Source organism: Centroberyx gerrardi, chromosome 23 (genome assembly GCF_048128805.1).
Source record: "Centroberyx gerrardi isolate f3 chromosome 23, fCenGer3.hap1.cur.20231027, whole genome shotgun sequence".
NCBI classification, from domain to species: Eukaryota; Metazoa; Chordata; class Actinopteri; order Beryciformes; family Berycidae; genus Centroberyx; species Centroberyx gerrardi.
In genome coordinates this window covers 8,003,994-8,022,163 of record NC_136019.1, presented here as the reverse complement: position 1 = coordinate 8,022,163, position 18,170 = coordinate 8,003,994, and the positions used below count along the sequence as shown (strand labels likewise).

Here is an 18,170-nt window from a genome sequence, read left to right as displayed (position 1 = left end):
CGTGACAGTTGTTTGTGTTGTTTTTTTGTTTTTTTTATTACCTTTAGTAGATAAAACACTGAGCGGAGAATTTTTCTGTCAGTATGCAAGTAGGAATAGTTCTAGTGTAAAAATACATGACTCTTTAGTGATGCTGTCAGTTTGTCTTCATGCCTGTACTCACTGCAAACACATTAATTCTTAACCTTGTAGCATTTTGTTGCCACATATGTAATACTGGACATGGGTAACATCATGAAAGGCTAACAAAAACACAAAATAGATGTTTAGATTTGGTTCACTTTTGATCTAAAAACACATGGTTTAAATGTGATTGTGTGAGTGGGGGAATGCGTGTGTCTCTGGTTATATCTATCCTGTGCATCCTCGACTCGTTTTCCGTCCCTCCCCCTGACCTTTACGGTAAAAGGTCACACGTCCGGGTCGTTGCCGGGGTCCCAGGACAGGCGGGAAGGGAAGTCCATGCCTTTCTCTCGGGCGTGGCGTCTCCAGCGCTCCTCGTCCCCCTGGTGCGTCAGGTACCGGCAGCCCAGCTTCTGCTCGAACTCCCTCAGGTCGCACCACAGCTGGAAGTCCTGCAGGAGGAAGAGGAGGAGCGCAGGAGACGGACAGAGGGATGAAGGATGGAGGAAGGAGGAAGGGAGAGGAGATGAAAAGATCTAGAATGTGTGTACAGTGCAAAAATGATCAATCTCAACATGTCATTTAGACTAGTATTGCGTCTTAAAATCTTGTTGTCTGGTGAAAAAAAATCTGGCGGAATGGGAGATTATTTGTGATTATTTTATTTATTTATTTGTTCCAATGCAAATCAACTTGCGTTATCCTGTTAGCAGTGGGGTGATCTGCCTTGTTTGAAAATACCGTCACTCTTCACAAAAAAGAAATCTCTAAACAAGTTGATTTGCATTCGAAAAATTATCTCACTCCACTGGTAGATATTTTAGAGGAAAACAAGATTTTAAGACTCAACACCTGCCTAAATTACGTATTAAAATGGACATATGCAAGATAGTCACATAAAATAACATTACATTAAAGAGACATAAGGGGTTACAGCTGATTCTAGTTAGAGGCAGTGCCCCATAAAATCCTATTAAGTATTACACATTGTATCTTTCTTCATCAGTGAGTGGGTTTTCATCAACATCGTATTGCTGATATTAGCTCATATCCAAGTTAAGGTCATATTTGGGACACAATGTTTATTTACATCCTCATATCCCAATCATGAATATCCCTGTACACATGAATAAACACAATACTCCAGATACTATGGAAAAAAAAACCTTTGACATAGTGTAAAATATAACTACACTACTACTACTAATAGAACTACTACACTACTATAATGAAATGCTTCAGTATCCTGGCTAATATCAGCATATCCCAGCAATCATATTTGGGTTGCTAAGAACTGGGATATGAGCTCATGCTGGCTGTTGTAACGGTATTTACATGAACCAACTGTTTCCACATAATATCAGAATATAAATGTGTGTAACATCTGACCTGCAGCCACGGGTGTCCCAGAGCTTTTCCCACACTGAACCTCCGTCTCACCGACACCTGCAGCAGGTTGCTGATCAGACTCACCGCTGGAGGGGGGGGGGGGAGAGGGGGGGGGGGAGGTTGGAGATGGAGGAGTAGATGTGAGAGAGAGGATTTATTCGATACGTTTTAAAAGCGGTCCGCTGGTGTCACCCAGTGGCCGACAGCAGAAGACTGGGAAACAGTCAGGTGTGGATGTAAAAGTGCATGAACGTGACAAGCAGGGAGCTGCTGGGAGAGAGCACACACGTTCTGCAATCCTTCCCTGGACAAATAAAAATAAATGCAACTTTGTACACATAAACACGAATTTGTATTACTCCGCCTAAATTTAACCCTAACCTAAACCTAATCCTAACTCTAATCTTTACCCCAAACTCAAGTCCTAACTCTAAAATACCCTCTTAAAGATGTTAGAATTGGCAAAATATTGTCAATTTGGAGGAGTTTCCTTGACTTTCTATTCTTGTGAGAACATTTGGTCCCTCTAAGTATAGAGACACAAGAACTCTCTCTCTCTCTCTCACACACACACACACACATAATCTGGCCAGAAACTTCTCAAAATACTGCCGCTGTTGTGTGAAAACCTTGTATCTCCAAAATGACAACTATTCAAAAACGTAAGAAAAATAGCCTTGCTTTTTGCTTGATGACAATGCATTTATCAGTTTGTCCAATGGGGTTTTTAAAGGGTTTCTTTCATAAGGAGGTCGAAAAATGTAATCCTTCAACTGACATGAAAACATGAAAATTCCCAAAGTGTGGAGTTAGGAGGTTTTCACACAGCAACAGCGATATGACAAACCACATCTCTGGTGAGTCTCAACATGGTGCGATGAGTCGTCCCTACCCTCCAGTGAGATGGAGGCCCATGGTTGCCGCGGGTACATGAAGGCAGCGTTGGTGATCTGCTGGCCGATGTCCTCGTCCTCGTTGAAGGGGAAGGTGCCGCTCAGGCTGACGTACATGATGACGCCCGCCGACCACATGTCCAGCGAGCGGTTGTAGCCGCTGCTGCTGATGACCTCGGGCGCCAGGTAAGCGGGCGTGCCCACGACCGACCGGCGGAACGACTTCTCGCCGATGATGCGGGCGAAGCCGAAGTCGCACAGCTTCACCTGAGAGGGGGAGGAGGGGAACATAGATAGGTGAGGTTGAGGTGAGTGCTAGAAAATATATGCACAATCACAGGAAAGTATTTGAAAGTCAGTTTAGTGGACTTCTGTGACAACTTCCATGACACTAAACACACACAACTAGAACTCCAAGCTGATTAAAATTAATGAAGAGAATCGTTTACAACTGCCATTTATTTCAGTCTGGCAAATCCACATATAGCTGTTGTGTGAAAACCTCACAACTCCTACTTCAAAGATTACACAGTCTTTTATGGGCTGAGAAAGTCAACTTGAAGTTGACTTTCCTTGGATTTATAAAACCCAGGGGTGGAAAAAAAAGTAGCAATACCATAATGGAAAAATACTGCATATACTATAGTAAAAATTCTGCATTCAAAAGTATTAGCAGTAGAATGTACTTAAGTATCAAAAGTAAAAGTACTCATTCTGAAGAACGGCCTCTTTCAGAGTGTTAAATTATTGATGCATTAACCTGTAAGAAGTATTTTAATGTTGTCGGTCTAACTGCTCCATATACTGTTGGGGAGTTTAAACGCTAACAATGCAACATATTTTATGAGCTTATCATATGTTTTGCATGTAAAACCTTATTCTGCAAAGTAACTAGTAACTGCAGCCATCAGATAAATGTAGTGGAATAAAAAGTACAATATTTCCCTCTGAAATTAAGTGTAAAAGTAAAAGTATAAAGTCCCACAAAATGGAAATACTCAAGTAAAGTGCCAGTACCTCAAAATTGTACTTAAGTACAATACTTGAGTAAATGTACTTAGTTACTTTCCACCTCTGATAAAACCCTTTCAAAACCCACTGGATAAAGGCTGTTTTTCCTAGCTTGTGAAAAGATGACATTTTGGAGGTACGAGGTTTTCACCCGACAGCGACGATATAATACATAACACAATCACCTGAGGGAAAGGGTCTGCGGAGGCCAGCAGCACATTCTCAGGCTTCAGGTCACAGTGAGCGATGTGTTTTAAGTGCAGATACCGCAGAGCCTCCAGGATCTACAGCAGACAGGCAGAGGGAGGAGAGGACTGAGTCTGAGACAGACTAGTGGAGGAACAACAGATTTATGAAGCTTTATTTAACCAGGAGGTCACTTAAACACAAATTCCTGCTTTCAAGGACGGCCTGGCAAGAAGAAATTCACCTCTTCAGGAGGGGTGAGAGGAGTTAAGACAGACAAAAATAACCCTGCTGAAGTGTCCTTGAGCAAAAGAGAACTTCCCTATAGGCATAAAGAAAGTACTACCAAAAAAAAACACATTCACTCTGTCATGATGATAAATGAGCATTACAAAATTGTTGACCTTTTTTTTGGTAAAAGACACCAAATGAATACAGTCGTACATGACAGTATGAAATTCCCCCTCGTTTAAAGCAGGTTCTCAACGTGGGGTCCGGGGACCATCAGGGGTCCTTGAGGGGGTTCCAGGGGGTCCACAGCAAATTGATGAGTTGTTAAACTTCACCATTATTTCATTCACAAGACGTTAACACAATTAGAGAATGTAGAAGAATGACTGTTTTGGTCATAGTTTCTCTGTTATCTCTCTACCTACAATACAGACAGTCATGGAATTCTGGGCAAAATCATATCTAACAATAAAAATATTCTCAGATTTGGGTCCGAGAGACAAAATCTCATCAAATGGGGGTCCGTGGCCCTAATGTGGACTAAATTAAGGGGGTCCTTGATATGAAAAAGGCTGAGAATCACTGGTTTAATACCTGCATGACCAGGAAGCGCGTGTTGCGTTCCGGCAGTCGGCCTTTCTCATTGGACAGAATCATCTCCAGCATGTCTCCGTGGAGCTTCTCCATGACAACGAAGACGTACTCCACGGTCTCGAACATGCCCTCCACCAGAACCACCCCGGGGTGGGACAGATTCTGGGTCAACACAGACACAAAGACCCGTTACAGAAGCATGCTGTCGTAACAAATACTGTGCTGGTATACGCACATAACGAAATATATTGTACCTGCAAGATGGCCACTTCGTTCCTCAGCTGTCTCTCCTGCTTGGTGGGGAAGCGCGTCTTGTCGATGACTTTGATGGCTACCGGCCGACCGGACTGCCTGTGAGTACCTGGAGGATCAAAAAACACTCAGCTGAACTCCTACGACCAGACAGAGACACTTAAAACTGTGGAGAAAAGCACTCTTTATGAGCGGCGATAACAGCAGCGTGCAGACCTGGGTCGAACAGTTTCAATATTAGCAAATCATTCTCAGCGTCTGCTAATTGAAACTCATTAATGTCTCAGACGGGTGGGGTTTACTGCATCATCAGGGCAGCTCAGATAGTGTCAGGTAAGCTGTCAGTCACAGAAAAGTATACTAAAAAAGTGCTTTCCGTCGAAACTCTCTGGCACTCTTTATCTTTTCCAATGCAGAGGAGGAGGAGAAGATTATGTTTTATATCTTTTCCAAGCCCCACCCACCTGGTACTCCAAGCAGATGAAAACAAACACTTTTCTTTGCTCCATGTCTGGTAGGATGTTTTCGTAATAATTAGGTTAAAATGAGCTTTACCTCTGTAGACGACTCCAAACTGTCCCGACCCCAGAACCTCATCTGTACAGATCTGATACACCGAGCTGACGTCCTGAAACACACACTCACACACATTAACACTGTACACACACTTCACCTTATCTATTATGAGTTCCCTATATGGACTATAAATTGTCTTTAACTATATCAGAGGTATACTAGTTGATACGTACCACGCTGTCTCCACACACTGAACCTTTATCTGTAACGAGGATGAGACAGATTCATTAAGAGTGCTGATTCCATCACTAAAGGTTTACAGAGCGATGCAGCACTTCTCCAAAAGCCTCTGCTCTCACCAGGCTTTGTTATGGCAGCCGATCTGCATCTCATTTAACACGCATTTCATCTCTTTTCAACCGCGGGCGCAAAATCAGCGTCATCAGCGAAGCACCCATTGTCCAACAAGCCCTTTAAAGTGTTCCAGGTTGTAAAATATTCTCTAATTCACCAAAGAGGTTATTTACGGCTCATTACAAGTCATATTAATGTGTATCTTGGTTATATGAATCCGAAGAAGCTATATTTCACTCATTACGTTTCTAAAAAAATCAATATCCAGTGGGATTATTCTTGGCTCACGGTCCACTGCCCATGTTAAATTTTGTGTAATAAGTTATTAACGGAAAAAATGGCTCATTACAAGTCACATTAATAAGCATCTTGGTTACATAACCTTGAAAAAGCTATTTTTCACTCATTACGTTTCTGAAAAGAATGAGTATCTAGAGGGATTATTTCTGGCTCACGGTCCGCTGCCCGTGTTAAACTGGTATTTCGGGCTCACCCTGGTTCTCCTTGTCCAGCGCGTGTCCTCCGCTGCTCTGGACGGGCATCAGAGCCTGACGGATGGCGCTCTCCCAGGCCGGCCCGTCCTTGCCGGCCACGACGCAGTGCACCGCCGAGGCCGTCACCACCTCCAAGGAGTGGGCGCCGTTGCCTGGCGACAAGGGCACCGAGAGCCGGGCGGGGCCTCGGACCTGCAGCACCTCGGACAGAGGGATCTCCTGGTGAGGAGGGGTGAGGAGGGGGGGGGGGAGGGGGAGGAGAGCATTATGTCGCTACTAATTACTTGTACTTCTGAATTTTACATCAAATCAAATCAAATCAGATCCTCATCAGTACCCGACCTGGCCACTAGGTGTCAACGACACTGTGGTGATAGAGGCCAGTCACACTGTATTAAACCTAAGAAGAAAACCAACAGTGAATATATTCTACCTTGTAGTACTTGGTGCTGCTCTCATTCTGGTACAGAGTGATGCTCTTCCAGTCCAAGATCCAGTAATGACGTTTCCTCTGGGACAAGTGATGGTAAAGATATTCATAACTCCTTGTGTGTGTGTGTGTGTGTGTATGTGTATAAGAATGCATTCTTGACTGTGCATGTATTTGTACAATATACGGTTTTGCTTCTATCCCACAAGGATAGAAAAAAAAAAGCAAGTTTAGATGAGGATTCAGGTTTGGCAGGCAGCTGCAAGTTTAACATTTAAGAGTTAAGAGTTAGGGAATGAATGTAAGTCAGTGTGATGTTCTCGCAAGTACAACAACACGAGGGTTTATATTCTCACCAGTGTGTCAGCTGTGCGTCAGCGTGTGTTTGTGTGTGTGTGTGTGTGTGTGTGTGTCTCACCAGTGTGTCAGTGTTGGTGTGATGCAGCAGCCATCCTTCCCGCAGAACTCCACTGCCTCTCCTCTTGGCATGATGAACTGACTGCACCACCCTCATCAGGGGAATGTAGCTGCTGAAACAAGGACTGACAGAGGGATGGAGGGACGGAGGGATGGAGGGATAGAGTTATTGGATGTTATTCAATATATATATATATATATAATCTCTGGCTCTTATTTATTCCTATTCTTGTTGCCTTGTCTGCTCCATTTGTTATATCCTTGTGGCTGGAACTATTTATTATTATTATTTTATTTAAATATACAGTATTTGTATTTTATCACTGCTCTACCTCCTTGTCCTTCTGTTTTATTGATCTGTCATTTGTTCAATCTTTTTACTTCTCTTGATAGTGAAGTACTTCATAACTTTGTCTTTAAAAGGACTACATTAAAAAGGATTATTAATATTATTATAATCATTATGAATGGCAGGATTTGCCTGTGAAAGTACCCTCCAAATGCCTCTAGGTGGCAGTGTGGACCAAGACTCCCTGGTTTATGTGTGTGTGTGTGTGTGTGTGTGTGTGTGTGTGTTTTGGGCATGTGTGGGGCCTGTCTGACATGTGACAAAGCTTGTGAGTCAGATTCAAACACATGACATCATGAGGATAGTGTGTGTGTGTGTGTGTGTGTGTGTGTGTGTGTGTCTTAGCCCTCTGAACCAACCAGGCACCCATAGTCACCTTTTAGATAAAAATCCATATTCACAGAGCGTCTCAAATCAGGATCAAGTAGCAGAGGTTGTGTCATTTTGAATGAAGAATAATCAATAACTGTTCACTGGCCTGAGATCAACACTCCTGACTGAGCTTAGTGAACACAGACCAGCGGTCCAGGAGTAATTTGATAATCCTCTGACCTGATTGGTTCTTGCTGGAGGACTTCCTTGGCCTCAGTCAGCGAGTCGTCGTCGGCGGACATGTCATCGTCAAAGCTTTCTAGTGATGTCATACTACTGCTGAGCTCTGACTCATCGTCCCCTGAGTCTTGTCTGTAGCACTGACCGGCTGTGGATTCTGGAAATATGACATCATACTCTGAAATATAATACTGGAAACACAATTACCCATAAAGACTGTTTTCATCAGTGACAGGTGCAGTTTTTACTCTCACTTAGGGCTGGGCGATACGGACAAGATGACTCATGATAATCAGAAAAAAATATTTTGATATCAATATCTGCTAATGTTAAATAATCAATCGCATTGAAGTGCACAGTAGTGTAAAGTATGATAAAACTGTAATTTTAAAATAATATTCCCCAATTTGTTTCAGATCTAATTTTGTGAAAGATTTTATTTAGTGTTGGTTTTCTATCATGAATTTAGACAACAGAATTGCATATCATGATAATTCAATATCATTATTTCATCACAATATGATTCTATTGAAAGACAATAAATGACTATATTGAATTATTGCCCAGTGCAACACAGTAGGAATCTAGAATAGCACAAAATGTACCAAGATTGTGAGCAAAAGTTGGTTGTTTATGCAGGTGTCATTATTTAAACTGTTTGTTTTAACATAGAGACCAGTAAAGACCCTTAGTAAAAAGCAGTCTCCTTTTTTATTTCATAGTTTTTCATTAGATGTAAAAACCATTATACTGTATATTCCAGTCTCTTTGTTAACAGTAAAATAAGGATTACTTTATCTTACAGCTCTAATACTGATATCTGTGACCAAAATCAGACTTGTTTCCCTGAATCATCGAGGCTAATTATCATTATTGAGGCCGACAAACATGATTTTTTGGGAAATCTACACCGGACGGAGGCTTGAATCTGTCAAACACTCTTGAGAAGGCGTGTGAATCAGTTTTGACTCACCACATTTGATGACTATGGATGAGAACATCAAAAAGGGGGGGGAAGGGGGGCTTGATCAAAGATTCATGATCAGCCTTTGCCCGGACTACAGCACAAGCCCAGAATACAGAATTGTGATGGGACCAGCAGGGATTTTTCCTCACCTTCCCCGTTGACGCCTCTCCTCTCTCCTGGACAGTCTCTGGGGATTAACGGCTCGCAGCGCCGGTGACAGTTGAACCTGCAGTCTGAGAAAATGGAGAGACAGGAGAGGTGGTGCGTTGAAATACTGAGAGAAAAAGGAGGAAGAGAGTGTGAGGGATTCAATCAATTCAGGAGGTGGATTTTCTTCAGATTTCAAAAATGTGAAATCTATGGAAAGAGATTAGTGCCAGCAGAGACTGTATTTTAACTGCAGAAATTTGAATTTGTCATGCTCATATTGAACCGTTGAACTCAAAAATGTAATTTGTAAGGCACGATTTGAAAGTGAATGCAATGGCTTGACACTGAAAGTGATTATTATTGAATATAACTTTGAACTATAATTACAAATTCTGTTTTCTCAATTTAAATACAGTTTTCTCAATTCAGAATGAGCTCTCTGAGACACACATCCTGGGACTTAGGAGCAAACGAGCAAAGATTCAATCCAACATTGTCGAAAAGCATACAGATAAAACTACTACTACTACTATTTTTTTTTTTTACATAAGATTTTTGCTGTGAAGCGTCTTTGAGTACCTCGAAAAGCGCTATACAAATAAAATGTATTAATTATCATTATTATTTTCACAAGCCGCTGAGGCCAGCTGCAGAGCCATCCGCTCTCTGATGTGGTTTCCAGTGTTTTTGTGCAAAAGTTCCCATCCAAAAACGACCAAGTTAAAGTGCAGAGACTCTGAAGTGAAGAGACTCTGAAGCCTCAACCATTACAACATGAATTGCTGTTTTAGTTATTTACTGTCACCCGACCCACCGAAGCACTGCAGGCCCTGTCTGAACAGCCCTTTGAGCAGGCGGTGGCAGTGCTGGCAGACTGTAGGCTTGGTGTAGCTGTGGATGTGGAAGGTGTGCGGGACGCGCGGCTTGGCCTCTTCACAGCACCCCACGCCCAGCCACACCGGAGGCTCGGCCCAGGACGGAGGTCTGGACCTGGGCTTGGACATGCTGATCTGGGTGGAGGAGAGGTATTGGAAGTTATCAGCTGTACAGACTCTCTAGTATTGCTTCATCCTTGACATGTGATCTTCTCCACTTGTGTGAAGGAGTGTGTGCTCTAGGGGTTTGTTGTAGGACTGTGTAAACCCTCGACAAAGGTTTTGGTAAATGGTAGACATGTAAGATGTGAAAAAATCTGAATTGTTTCCTGTTTTAATCCTGCTGCAGCACATTTAGGAGGATAGACATAGTAAATTTGGTCCTCTGTGCTACTTGATGATAGTATTATTCCTTACCTCTTCCAGACTGCCCCCTGCCTGTGTGGAGAGGGAGTGCGCACGCGGCCTCCGGGGAGGGAACAGGGAGAGGCTGGGGCCGACCTGCCGCCGCACACGACTGCAGTCACTGGGCAGCTGGAGAGCGCAGCGCTTATGGAAGTCTAGTCCGCAACCTGAAGACCGGGAGAGATGGAGGAGGGGGAAGAGAGGAGCAGACCGGAGGTTTGGTTCTGCAAACATTTCTCAGAGGCAGAGTCGCTCTGGAAGAAGAAATAATCTCACTGGCTGAATTAAACCTCAAAAAACAGATACCATGAATATAGGTACTACTGATATATATGATGCGGTGAGCAGCCTTGCCTTCACATTTTAACCCCTGGCGAACGAGGCCCCACAGCATTTCTCCACAGTGGTGGCAGAAGGTCGGTGTCCGATACGATTGGACCGCCAGGGAGTGTGGGCGGATCTTCATCTCGGTCACGGCGGCCAATCCTGAGTCAGATTAGAATAGAGAGCGGTTCAAACACACAATACATTACACCAGCAGTCTGCACCCCATGGGCCACGGAGGCTCCAGAGTCTGCAGGTTTTCATTCAAAATCAAACAATACAGCAGCTGATTTAACTGATTAGTTCCTCCTCTCTGGTTGAAGGTGTGCTAATCAGTGCAATCAGCTGCTGTAGTGTTTGATTTGAATGAAAACCTGCAGACTCTGGGGCCTCTGTGGCACATGATTGGAGTCAAGAAACAGGGATACGCAGGAAAAGCACTCTAACAGGATGCATATTTGTCTTCTAACAATCTGTAATTATATTGTCAGTGAACCAAATCTGATTTTTTTGGTTAGTTTTTTTGCATTTTTGTTTGCTTGTCATCATGTTAGTCATTTCGACTTTTACATATCTGCCTGAAACTGCTGCCAACAGACAAAAAAAATCAAGAATTAAGAATAATTAAGGAATTACGAATAGTTGTTTGCCTGATGTGGCCATCAATAAAAATGAGTAGCTTTGTAATGCTTGTAGGCATAAAGAAATACTGGCAGCATCACTAGGGAGTCCGCTGTACCCCGCAAATACCTGGATGGCCTGTGTGTATCTTTGGAGTATTAAAAGGTATTCTGGTACAACTTTACCCACTAACTAGGTGCATGGAATAGGCAAGTAACATTGAAATTCCAGCAATTTATTAGTAAAACCGATGCATTTCAGCACGTGGCCTTTGTCAGGATTTGTAAAACAATTAATCTGAAAGCATAAATAAAAACAAACAAGAAACAGACAAAAATCAACCAACAGAATAAGATACAATGGAATAAACAGGCAATAGATTACTGGCACATACAGCCGCACTAAGCCATAGAAAAGCAGGGGATGTGGTCAGGTGACAAACCACAGCAGCTTGGTAACACTGTCTCCATCCTCCTCATATAAACACCCCCCCCCCCCCTCCACCTGGCTGATGAGAGCTCAGCTAGTGGATTCTCCGAGTGTGTGTCTTATCGGTTGACCTCTGACCTGAGACGATGACCTCGATGAGGTCTCCGTCCTGCAGCTCGTCCTGCTCTGTGAGGCGGTGCAGCAGCTGCTGTGAGGCGGGCCGGTGTCTGAACAGCAGGATCTTCTCCCCGACGCCCACCACACTGCAGTTCGGAGCCTGCAGGCAGAGACACTCTCTAGCTCTGTTTCCATCCGACTCACAAACAAACTTTTGAAATGTCTCATGAGACGCAGCGCAGCGTGGATTAGCATTAATTCCGCCGAGCTGGAGTGACGCTGTGTCAGAAAGCACATCCACAAGAAAAGGGGAAAGTCTTTACGCTACATCATTATTCATTCAGCAAATGTCTTTCTGTCACTATTTATCCCATAATTTCTCTATCGACAAAAAAGTTTTCTACCTCAAGTGAGCATAAAAACTTTTTTTTTGCGATATTGAGGACATTTTTTATCTAAATTTAACATTTCCATCCAGCCGGGCTGATTTTGATGCATCATTATTTGCATAAAAATACTTGGATGGAGAGACAGCTACTGTAATCTGGAGCCTGCAAACAGACAGAGACAGACAAAGAATCTGAACAGGAAGATCTTCGCCCTACACCCAGTCTGGGACTTAGAGACATGAGGTCTGAGACTTGTCAAGCTTATTTTAGGATTTTTTTAGTAAAATCATCTTACTGCACTGGCAGATAATTTTAGCGGTTTCAACAAATGTCACTTTTTTTCAGGATAATGTAACTTGTTTCAGGACATTTACTTGGTAAAAGTGAAATTGTCTTGCTTCTTGTTTCAAGATTTTCTTCATTGTTTTATGATGATTTCTTCAAAGAAGTCATATTGGCATGTATCAAGGGAAATTTATTGAAACCAGCAAGATTATCTGTCAGTGCAGTGAGATAATTTGACTAAAAATATCACAAAATAAGCTTGATAGATCTCTGGAAACAAGTTAAAATCACTGGACAGCTTTTTTTTTTTTTTTTGCAGTGCTTTAGCCTAGAAGTTAGAGAAGCAGGCTTGCGACTGGTAGGTTGTTGGTTTGAATCCTGGCTGGAAAACTCTGAAACTCGGAAAGTGAATGAGGAAACACACAAGGCAGTAAACCTCTAAATGTTTCAGTGGAAAACAAAGAAAGAGATGGAGTCGGTGCAATCTGGAGCTCGAAGACACAGAAAGTTTCAGCAGTAACAGTGACAGAAACAGACTCAAAAATCAAACAATCAAACAGTCTTTTAACAATTTTCTATGTGCATTACCATCACAAAACATGACCTAGTTACAATTTTGAAAAACAGAGATGGGTCTCATGTGCTTGGGAGATAAGAGATAAAAGATGATACAGTCTGACATATTGCGGTTGCACTTCACTCCTGGTTATGTGATCAATCAGAATGAAAGGAACTTGCTCGGCCGCGGTACGTGACGAGAGCAGCAGGAGCCAGAAACAGAAAGACGCTACGTGAGAAAAGTATCCATAAAAAAACACACAGATCAAAGAGAAAACCGCTGCAGCACCACATATTGAATCCTGTTCTATTTGCAGATAACACTGAATCACGCTTTCATGCTATCTGCCCTGTTTCCATCGCCAGACCGCTGCTGGCATCTGGTTTTGAGATAAGAGGGAAGGGCTGAGAGTATTTTCGCATAATTTCTTTAGCTCTAATCTGAGTTTCATCCAGATACGCATCATCAAAAGCAGACAGCCATTTATCCCGCCGCTCACCCACCCATCCATCCATCCATCCATCTAACCAGGCAGTTAGTAAGAAAGAGACAGAGGAGTGAAAAGTGTTCTCTACTGACCTCAAAATTAGACAACGGGACGATATGACTGGGACCGGCTAGTCATGGTGGAAAAATAACATCTTCATTCTATATTTACATTATGTCTGCAACCTTAAAAGGCGCTAAAATACTTTGCCAAAACGCCTGAGAAACGGTTTTAAAGAGAGTGATGTGTAATTCATGGTTCAACTGCTTTTTCATGACCTGTTTTTATCAGTGCTGTCAGAGTACAAAATTTGGATCCTGCTTCATAAAAATGTGGCAGTGAGACAGGTAGAGAGAGAGAGAGAGAGACAGTTAAGAGAGTTAAGAGAGAAAGAGTCCATCCTCTCCTCAACCAACAACATAATCAGGTGAGTCTCTAAGTTTCTATATGGATGGCATCTCACTATGATTAAAGAAGGCTTAGTTCCTTGTCGCGGCCTTCTATCGTCTACTTTAACAATTTTCTACTATACCATACACAGTACTACAGTTGTCATGTGAAAACCTCATAACTCCAACTTTGGTGATTGTCACGTTTTAACGTCAATTGAATTTAATTAACTCCATGCTCCTCTATGTGTTGAGAGAAATTACACAACTTGGTCTTAAGAAACCCTTTCAAAAGCCCCACTGGATAAACTCTAAACTGCATGATGGTCAAGTTGAAAACAAGCCTGTTCCTCTGAGTTTCTGAAAAGTTAACATTTTGGAGATGCGGGGTTTCCACCCGGCAGCGATAATAAGCTAAACAGGAGACATACTGTATATTTGCAGTGGCAGTTGCACATGTTCTCAGGTTTGAATTCAGTGGAAGCACATAATGCACAAGCAACGTGTGTGTATACATGTATACACACACACACACACACACACACACACACACAATCCCCGTTGACCTGCTGCCTGGAAACTTATCAAAAGATCAAAGCAAAGAGAGTGCTGGTGTGAGCGAGGCAGACTGTGTGTGTGTGTGTGTGTGTGTGTGTGTGTGTGTGTGTGTGCAAGACAAGGGCAGAGGCTGTGGTTGGAAAGTTTGCTGTACGCCTGTCGACCGCACAAGCCCCTGTTACTCAGTTAGTATGAAGACCAGACCAGATGACACTACGAGACGACATACAGAGACAGACAAAAGACCAGCACCTGCAATTCATAATGTAGCTTCTCTATTTAACCACAGCCGGACTTGTTTATTATGTCTGCTGCTGTGTTCACACCATCAAAACTATCTACTGATTTAAAGTAATCTAATGCAGGAGCTGCCAACATCAAATCCTGTGGTCCAGTTACTCAAGACATAAAAGTCCTAATTATCCAACTGTCTTTACCACCTAATTATCTTTACCTAAGTCTTACAAATATCACACAAAGCCTTTCTAGGAGGACAGAAGAGGGGAAATGATGATAAAAAGGAAGCAAACTGCTTTGAGGAACAAAAGTATGACCTTAGGCCAGTTTCAATATGTAATATTTTGACATGGATTTTCTTTACATTCGACCAAAATCCTAAATCTGACTCTGTCACACCTGTATCCTGCGACACGCTGATTAATGGCCACTAAATTCATCCAAGCCAGGTTTCTACATAGGCATTCAACCTAATTCAAAAGCATACAGGGCAGGTTCGTCAGATGCTATGTGTTGGTGAATGAGATGCATAACACCTAAAACCACCGGAACATCCCACTGAGCAAGTTGACGTTGATCAGCCATTTATAAAGGCGTCCAGGCTAAAATTAGAGTTTAAAAGTGAAAGTTTAGTAGGTGTCTCCGCCTTCTAGGGGTAGAAGATACAAATAAAGCATTATTTTGTACATACAGACTTCTCCGGTGCATATAATGGATATTTACAGCTGTTCGTGCATTGTTTATCTATGTAATAGTGTATTTGCTGCCTGGTCTGAAACTGTATATAATCTATATATAACCGAAAAGACATGAGAGCTGAAGCAAAGACGTTGAAATCACGTCGGATCCTTCGAACACTGGAACAGTCGAGGATGTAGAAACACATGGCGGCCTCCCACAAGCCCCTCATCACATGGTAACATTCAAAATCCTCCTCCATGCATACGGTGACCTTTTCACAGCGCACTTCCTGATGCATTAACCGGCTTCATACCCAGAGAGGCTTGAGATGTTATGTGTCTCTCTTCCTGGTGGGACTTTATTATGTTAGAGTGGGGTGTGAGGAGTCCCAGTGTTGCACTATAAACCCTCTATGCTTGGTACACACATTCACACTTTGGAGCTGCTGAGAAGCCTCACTGGAGCAGCTAGGGGTTAAGTGCCTTGCTCAAGGGCAACTCAGCAGTAGTTATTACAGAAGGGGAGAGAAGTGTTCATTTGTCATTCACTTTACCCACCCAGATTTACCCAGCCAGTCCAGGTTTTGAACCGGCCACATTCTGGTATATATTAACAAATACTGAATAGTATTTTTAAGTACTTTTTACGATTTGTTTTAGCTTACTTCACTGCCAGATGGGAAGGATTTGCCACATAGGAAAACACCAGTCCCAGAGTTTGAAAATCCCAGAAAAAAAAAAAAAAATTTTTTTGATTTACCTGAGACTACCTGAATGTTCCTTTTGTGGCAAACACCACCCATCTGGTGCTCCCAGCGGATTAAAACAAACACCACAACCTATTCGACAAACTATTTGCCCCAGGTGTGGCTTGCTAACCCAACTCCGCTATGCATTCCCTAACTGAACCAAACAAATAATGCACAAGAATGGCAGCTGCCCCACCTCAGAGAGGAGGCTTCCTGTGTGAAGCGTTCATTACCTTGCGCTCTATGATCTCCGCTGCCAGCCTCTTGGCATGGCGGTAGCTCAGGTTGCCGCCGGGGACTCGGACCACCTCTCTGAACAGGCCCAGCTGGAACTGGACCAGAGCCGGGGAGGAGGGGGTCACTGTTGTCATGGAGACAGTGCCTGAGGGAGAGATAAAGGGTACAGGTAACAGGCATACAGGAATATGGAGGACTGTGATGTACAGATACGTCAGACTGTCTGATGGTTTCTGTCATGAACTGATTGAATATTTGAGGTTCATTCCAAGTGAGATAGCCACAATTTGAAAGAAGCAACACCTGATCTTCCAAAATGATTCTTGGTGTCTCAAATTAAAGCATATTATGAGTTACTATAAAAACCTAGGAGTCATCTTTGCTTACAAAATGAATGTTTGATGATGTTATCATTTGTATTTTTGAAATTTGATGGATTTCAGGAGGCAGAATCCTTCTAAAATGAATATATAGCTTTTTGGAGAGAAGCTCTTCACATTTTTAGCCCAACTCATTATGGATAAGCATCCTAATCATTAGCTATTTTAAAAAACCTTTGGCTAACAACTACCATACTAACATTTTGACTCCATATTTTTGAACAACTTTCTAAAAATTCATATATGACGTTTTAGAATAAAACCCTTTCATGAACTGATGGATCAATCATCATAAGAAGCTAAGTAAAGCAGCTTTAGGCTAGTCAGGCTCCTCCTAACCTACGTACAGAGAAATATCTGAACAGGTTTTCTGAATTGCCGATGGCTGACAAAAGCACTAAACAACATCTGTAACTGATACCTACTTGAATGTGAGCGAGGCACCTTGCTTTCTTCAGTCCCTTCAGGCTTCCACCTCCCAGGCTCGTATCTCACCGATCTGGAGAGCTGACAACTTATCAGTCTAACATCGTCTTTGCCGATTCTTTCTGCGAACTCTGGTGGGTTTGGTTTCCTTTTTTGGGGCTTGGCTGTCAATGACACAGGAAGTCAGAGTGAGCCGAGCAGAGCGACTTACCTCTGTGAAGACCATGACAGAGCAGTGTGTATGGTTAACACCCCCAGCCCTAACTGTAAAGACAGCCTCACACACACACAGACATTCTCTCTCTCTCTCTCTCACACACAATTACATCCAACATTAAGGTAACATTCATAAAGATTAATTTCTGCAGATGTTGATTCAGCTTCAGAGACACTTCACAGCACCTTTTAATCTCTTTAACTCTTCACAAGTTTGCTGACAGTGATGTGGATGAAAATGGACGAGACACAGGATCGGTTTGAAAAGTGGAATTTGTGTTTATTGAACCTTTGATAAAATATACATGAGGTTGGCCCCTTCACAATAAGATCCGTCATACCATCATTAAGGATGCATCCCTCCCACCCGCACAAGGCCCTCATACCCACACCTTTATCATCCATGGCTCCTAGTGGATATACTTATCTCCATAAGCATTTGGACAACAGTCTGCTTTATCATTCCAGCTTCGAATGAAAACGCTCCTGCAACAGCGATTCCACCTTTTCTTTTCCTCCCTACTGTGGCAGAAACGGTCTGTTTTACCACAGATTTACCGAGCGGAAAAAGTGCGCTGCTTTGCAAACATTTATGGAGCTCAGTGTATCAAGCTTCTCAGATGAAGAGTGTTAGGATTAACGTTTTGACCCTCTTCACTATCCTCAATCGTAATGACCCGCAAGGCAAGAGTGACCCAAAATCAGGAAGTCTGAGACGCTCGAGAAACGCCGAGTCAGAGTCCCACAGCTGTCACAGACACTTACAGACGAGGGCTTACATTGTGCCGACCCCGGGGTGACCGACTGGCTGATTAATACAGTGAAGGGTGGACTAGTATTTTGCAGTGTGGTATAGAGAAGCCCCAAGTCTGGAAGAGGAGCGCTAATGCTTCTGGTAT

General features: G+C 42.8%; 1 protein-coding gene across 1 annotated transcript; it reads right to left on the bottom strand.

Annotated features, from left to right (window-relative positions):
* Window positions 1-27: 27 nt before the first annotated feature.
* Window positions 28-17,171, bottom strand: prkd4 (protein kinase D4). The gene is made up of 19 exons (XM_071918020.2): window positions 17,055-17,171; window positions 16,246-16,394; window positions 11,701-11,839; window positions 10,543-10,674; window positions 10,201-10,355; window positions 9,723-9,918; window positions 8,908-8,991; window positions 7,792-7,948; window positions 6,892-7,015; window positions 6,477-6,554; window positions 6,043-6,262; window positions 5,429-5,457; window positions 5,235-5,307; window positions 4,682-4,788; window positions 4,428-4,589; window positions 3,602-3,700; window positions 2,405-2,672; window positions 1,513-1,598; window positions 28-575 (listed from the first exon to the last, which is right to left on the bottom strand). The coding sequence occupies exons 2-19, from the start codon at window positions 16,381-16,383 to the stop codon at window positions 411-413; spliced, it is 2,412 nt and encodes an 803-aa protein (XP_071774121.2). The 5' UTR covers window positions 16,384-16,394; window positions 17,055-17,171; the 3' UTR covers window positions 28-410.
* Window positions 17,172-18,170: the final 999 nt, after the last annotated feature.

Coding starts and splice junctions, on each gene's coding strand:
- prkd4 (XM_071918020.2), bottom strand. CDS start 16,383: ATGACAACAGTGACCCCCTCCTCCCCGGCTCTGGTCCAGTTCCAGCTG. Junction 5,458..6,042: donor GCTGGACAAGGAGAACCAGG/GTGAGCCCGAAA, acceptor TCCTCGTTACAG/ATAAAGGTTCAGTGTGTGGA. Junction 576..1,512: donor TGGGACACCCGTGGCTGCAG/GTCAGATGTTAC, acceptor TTCCTCCTGCAG/GACTTCCAGCTGTGGTGCGA.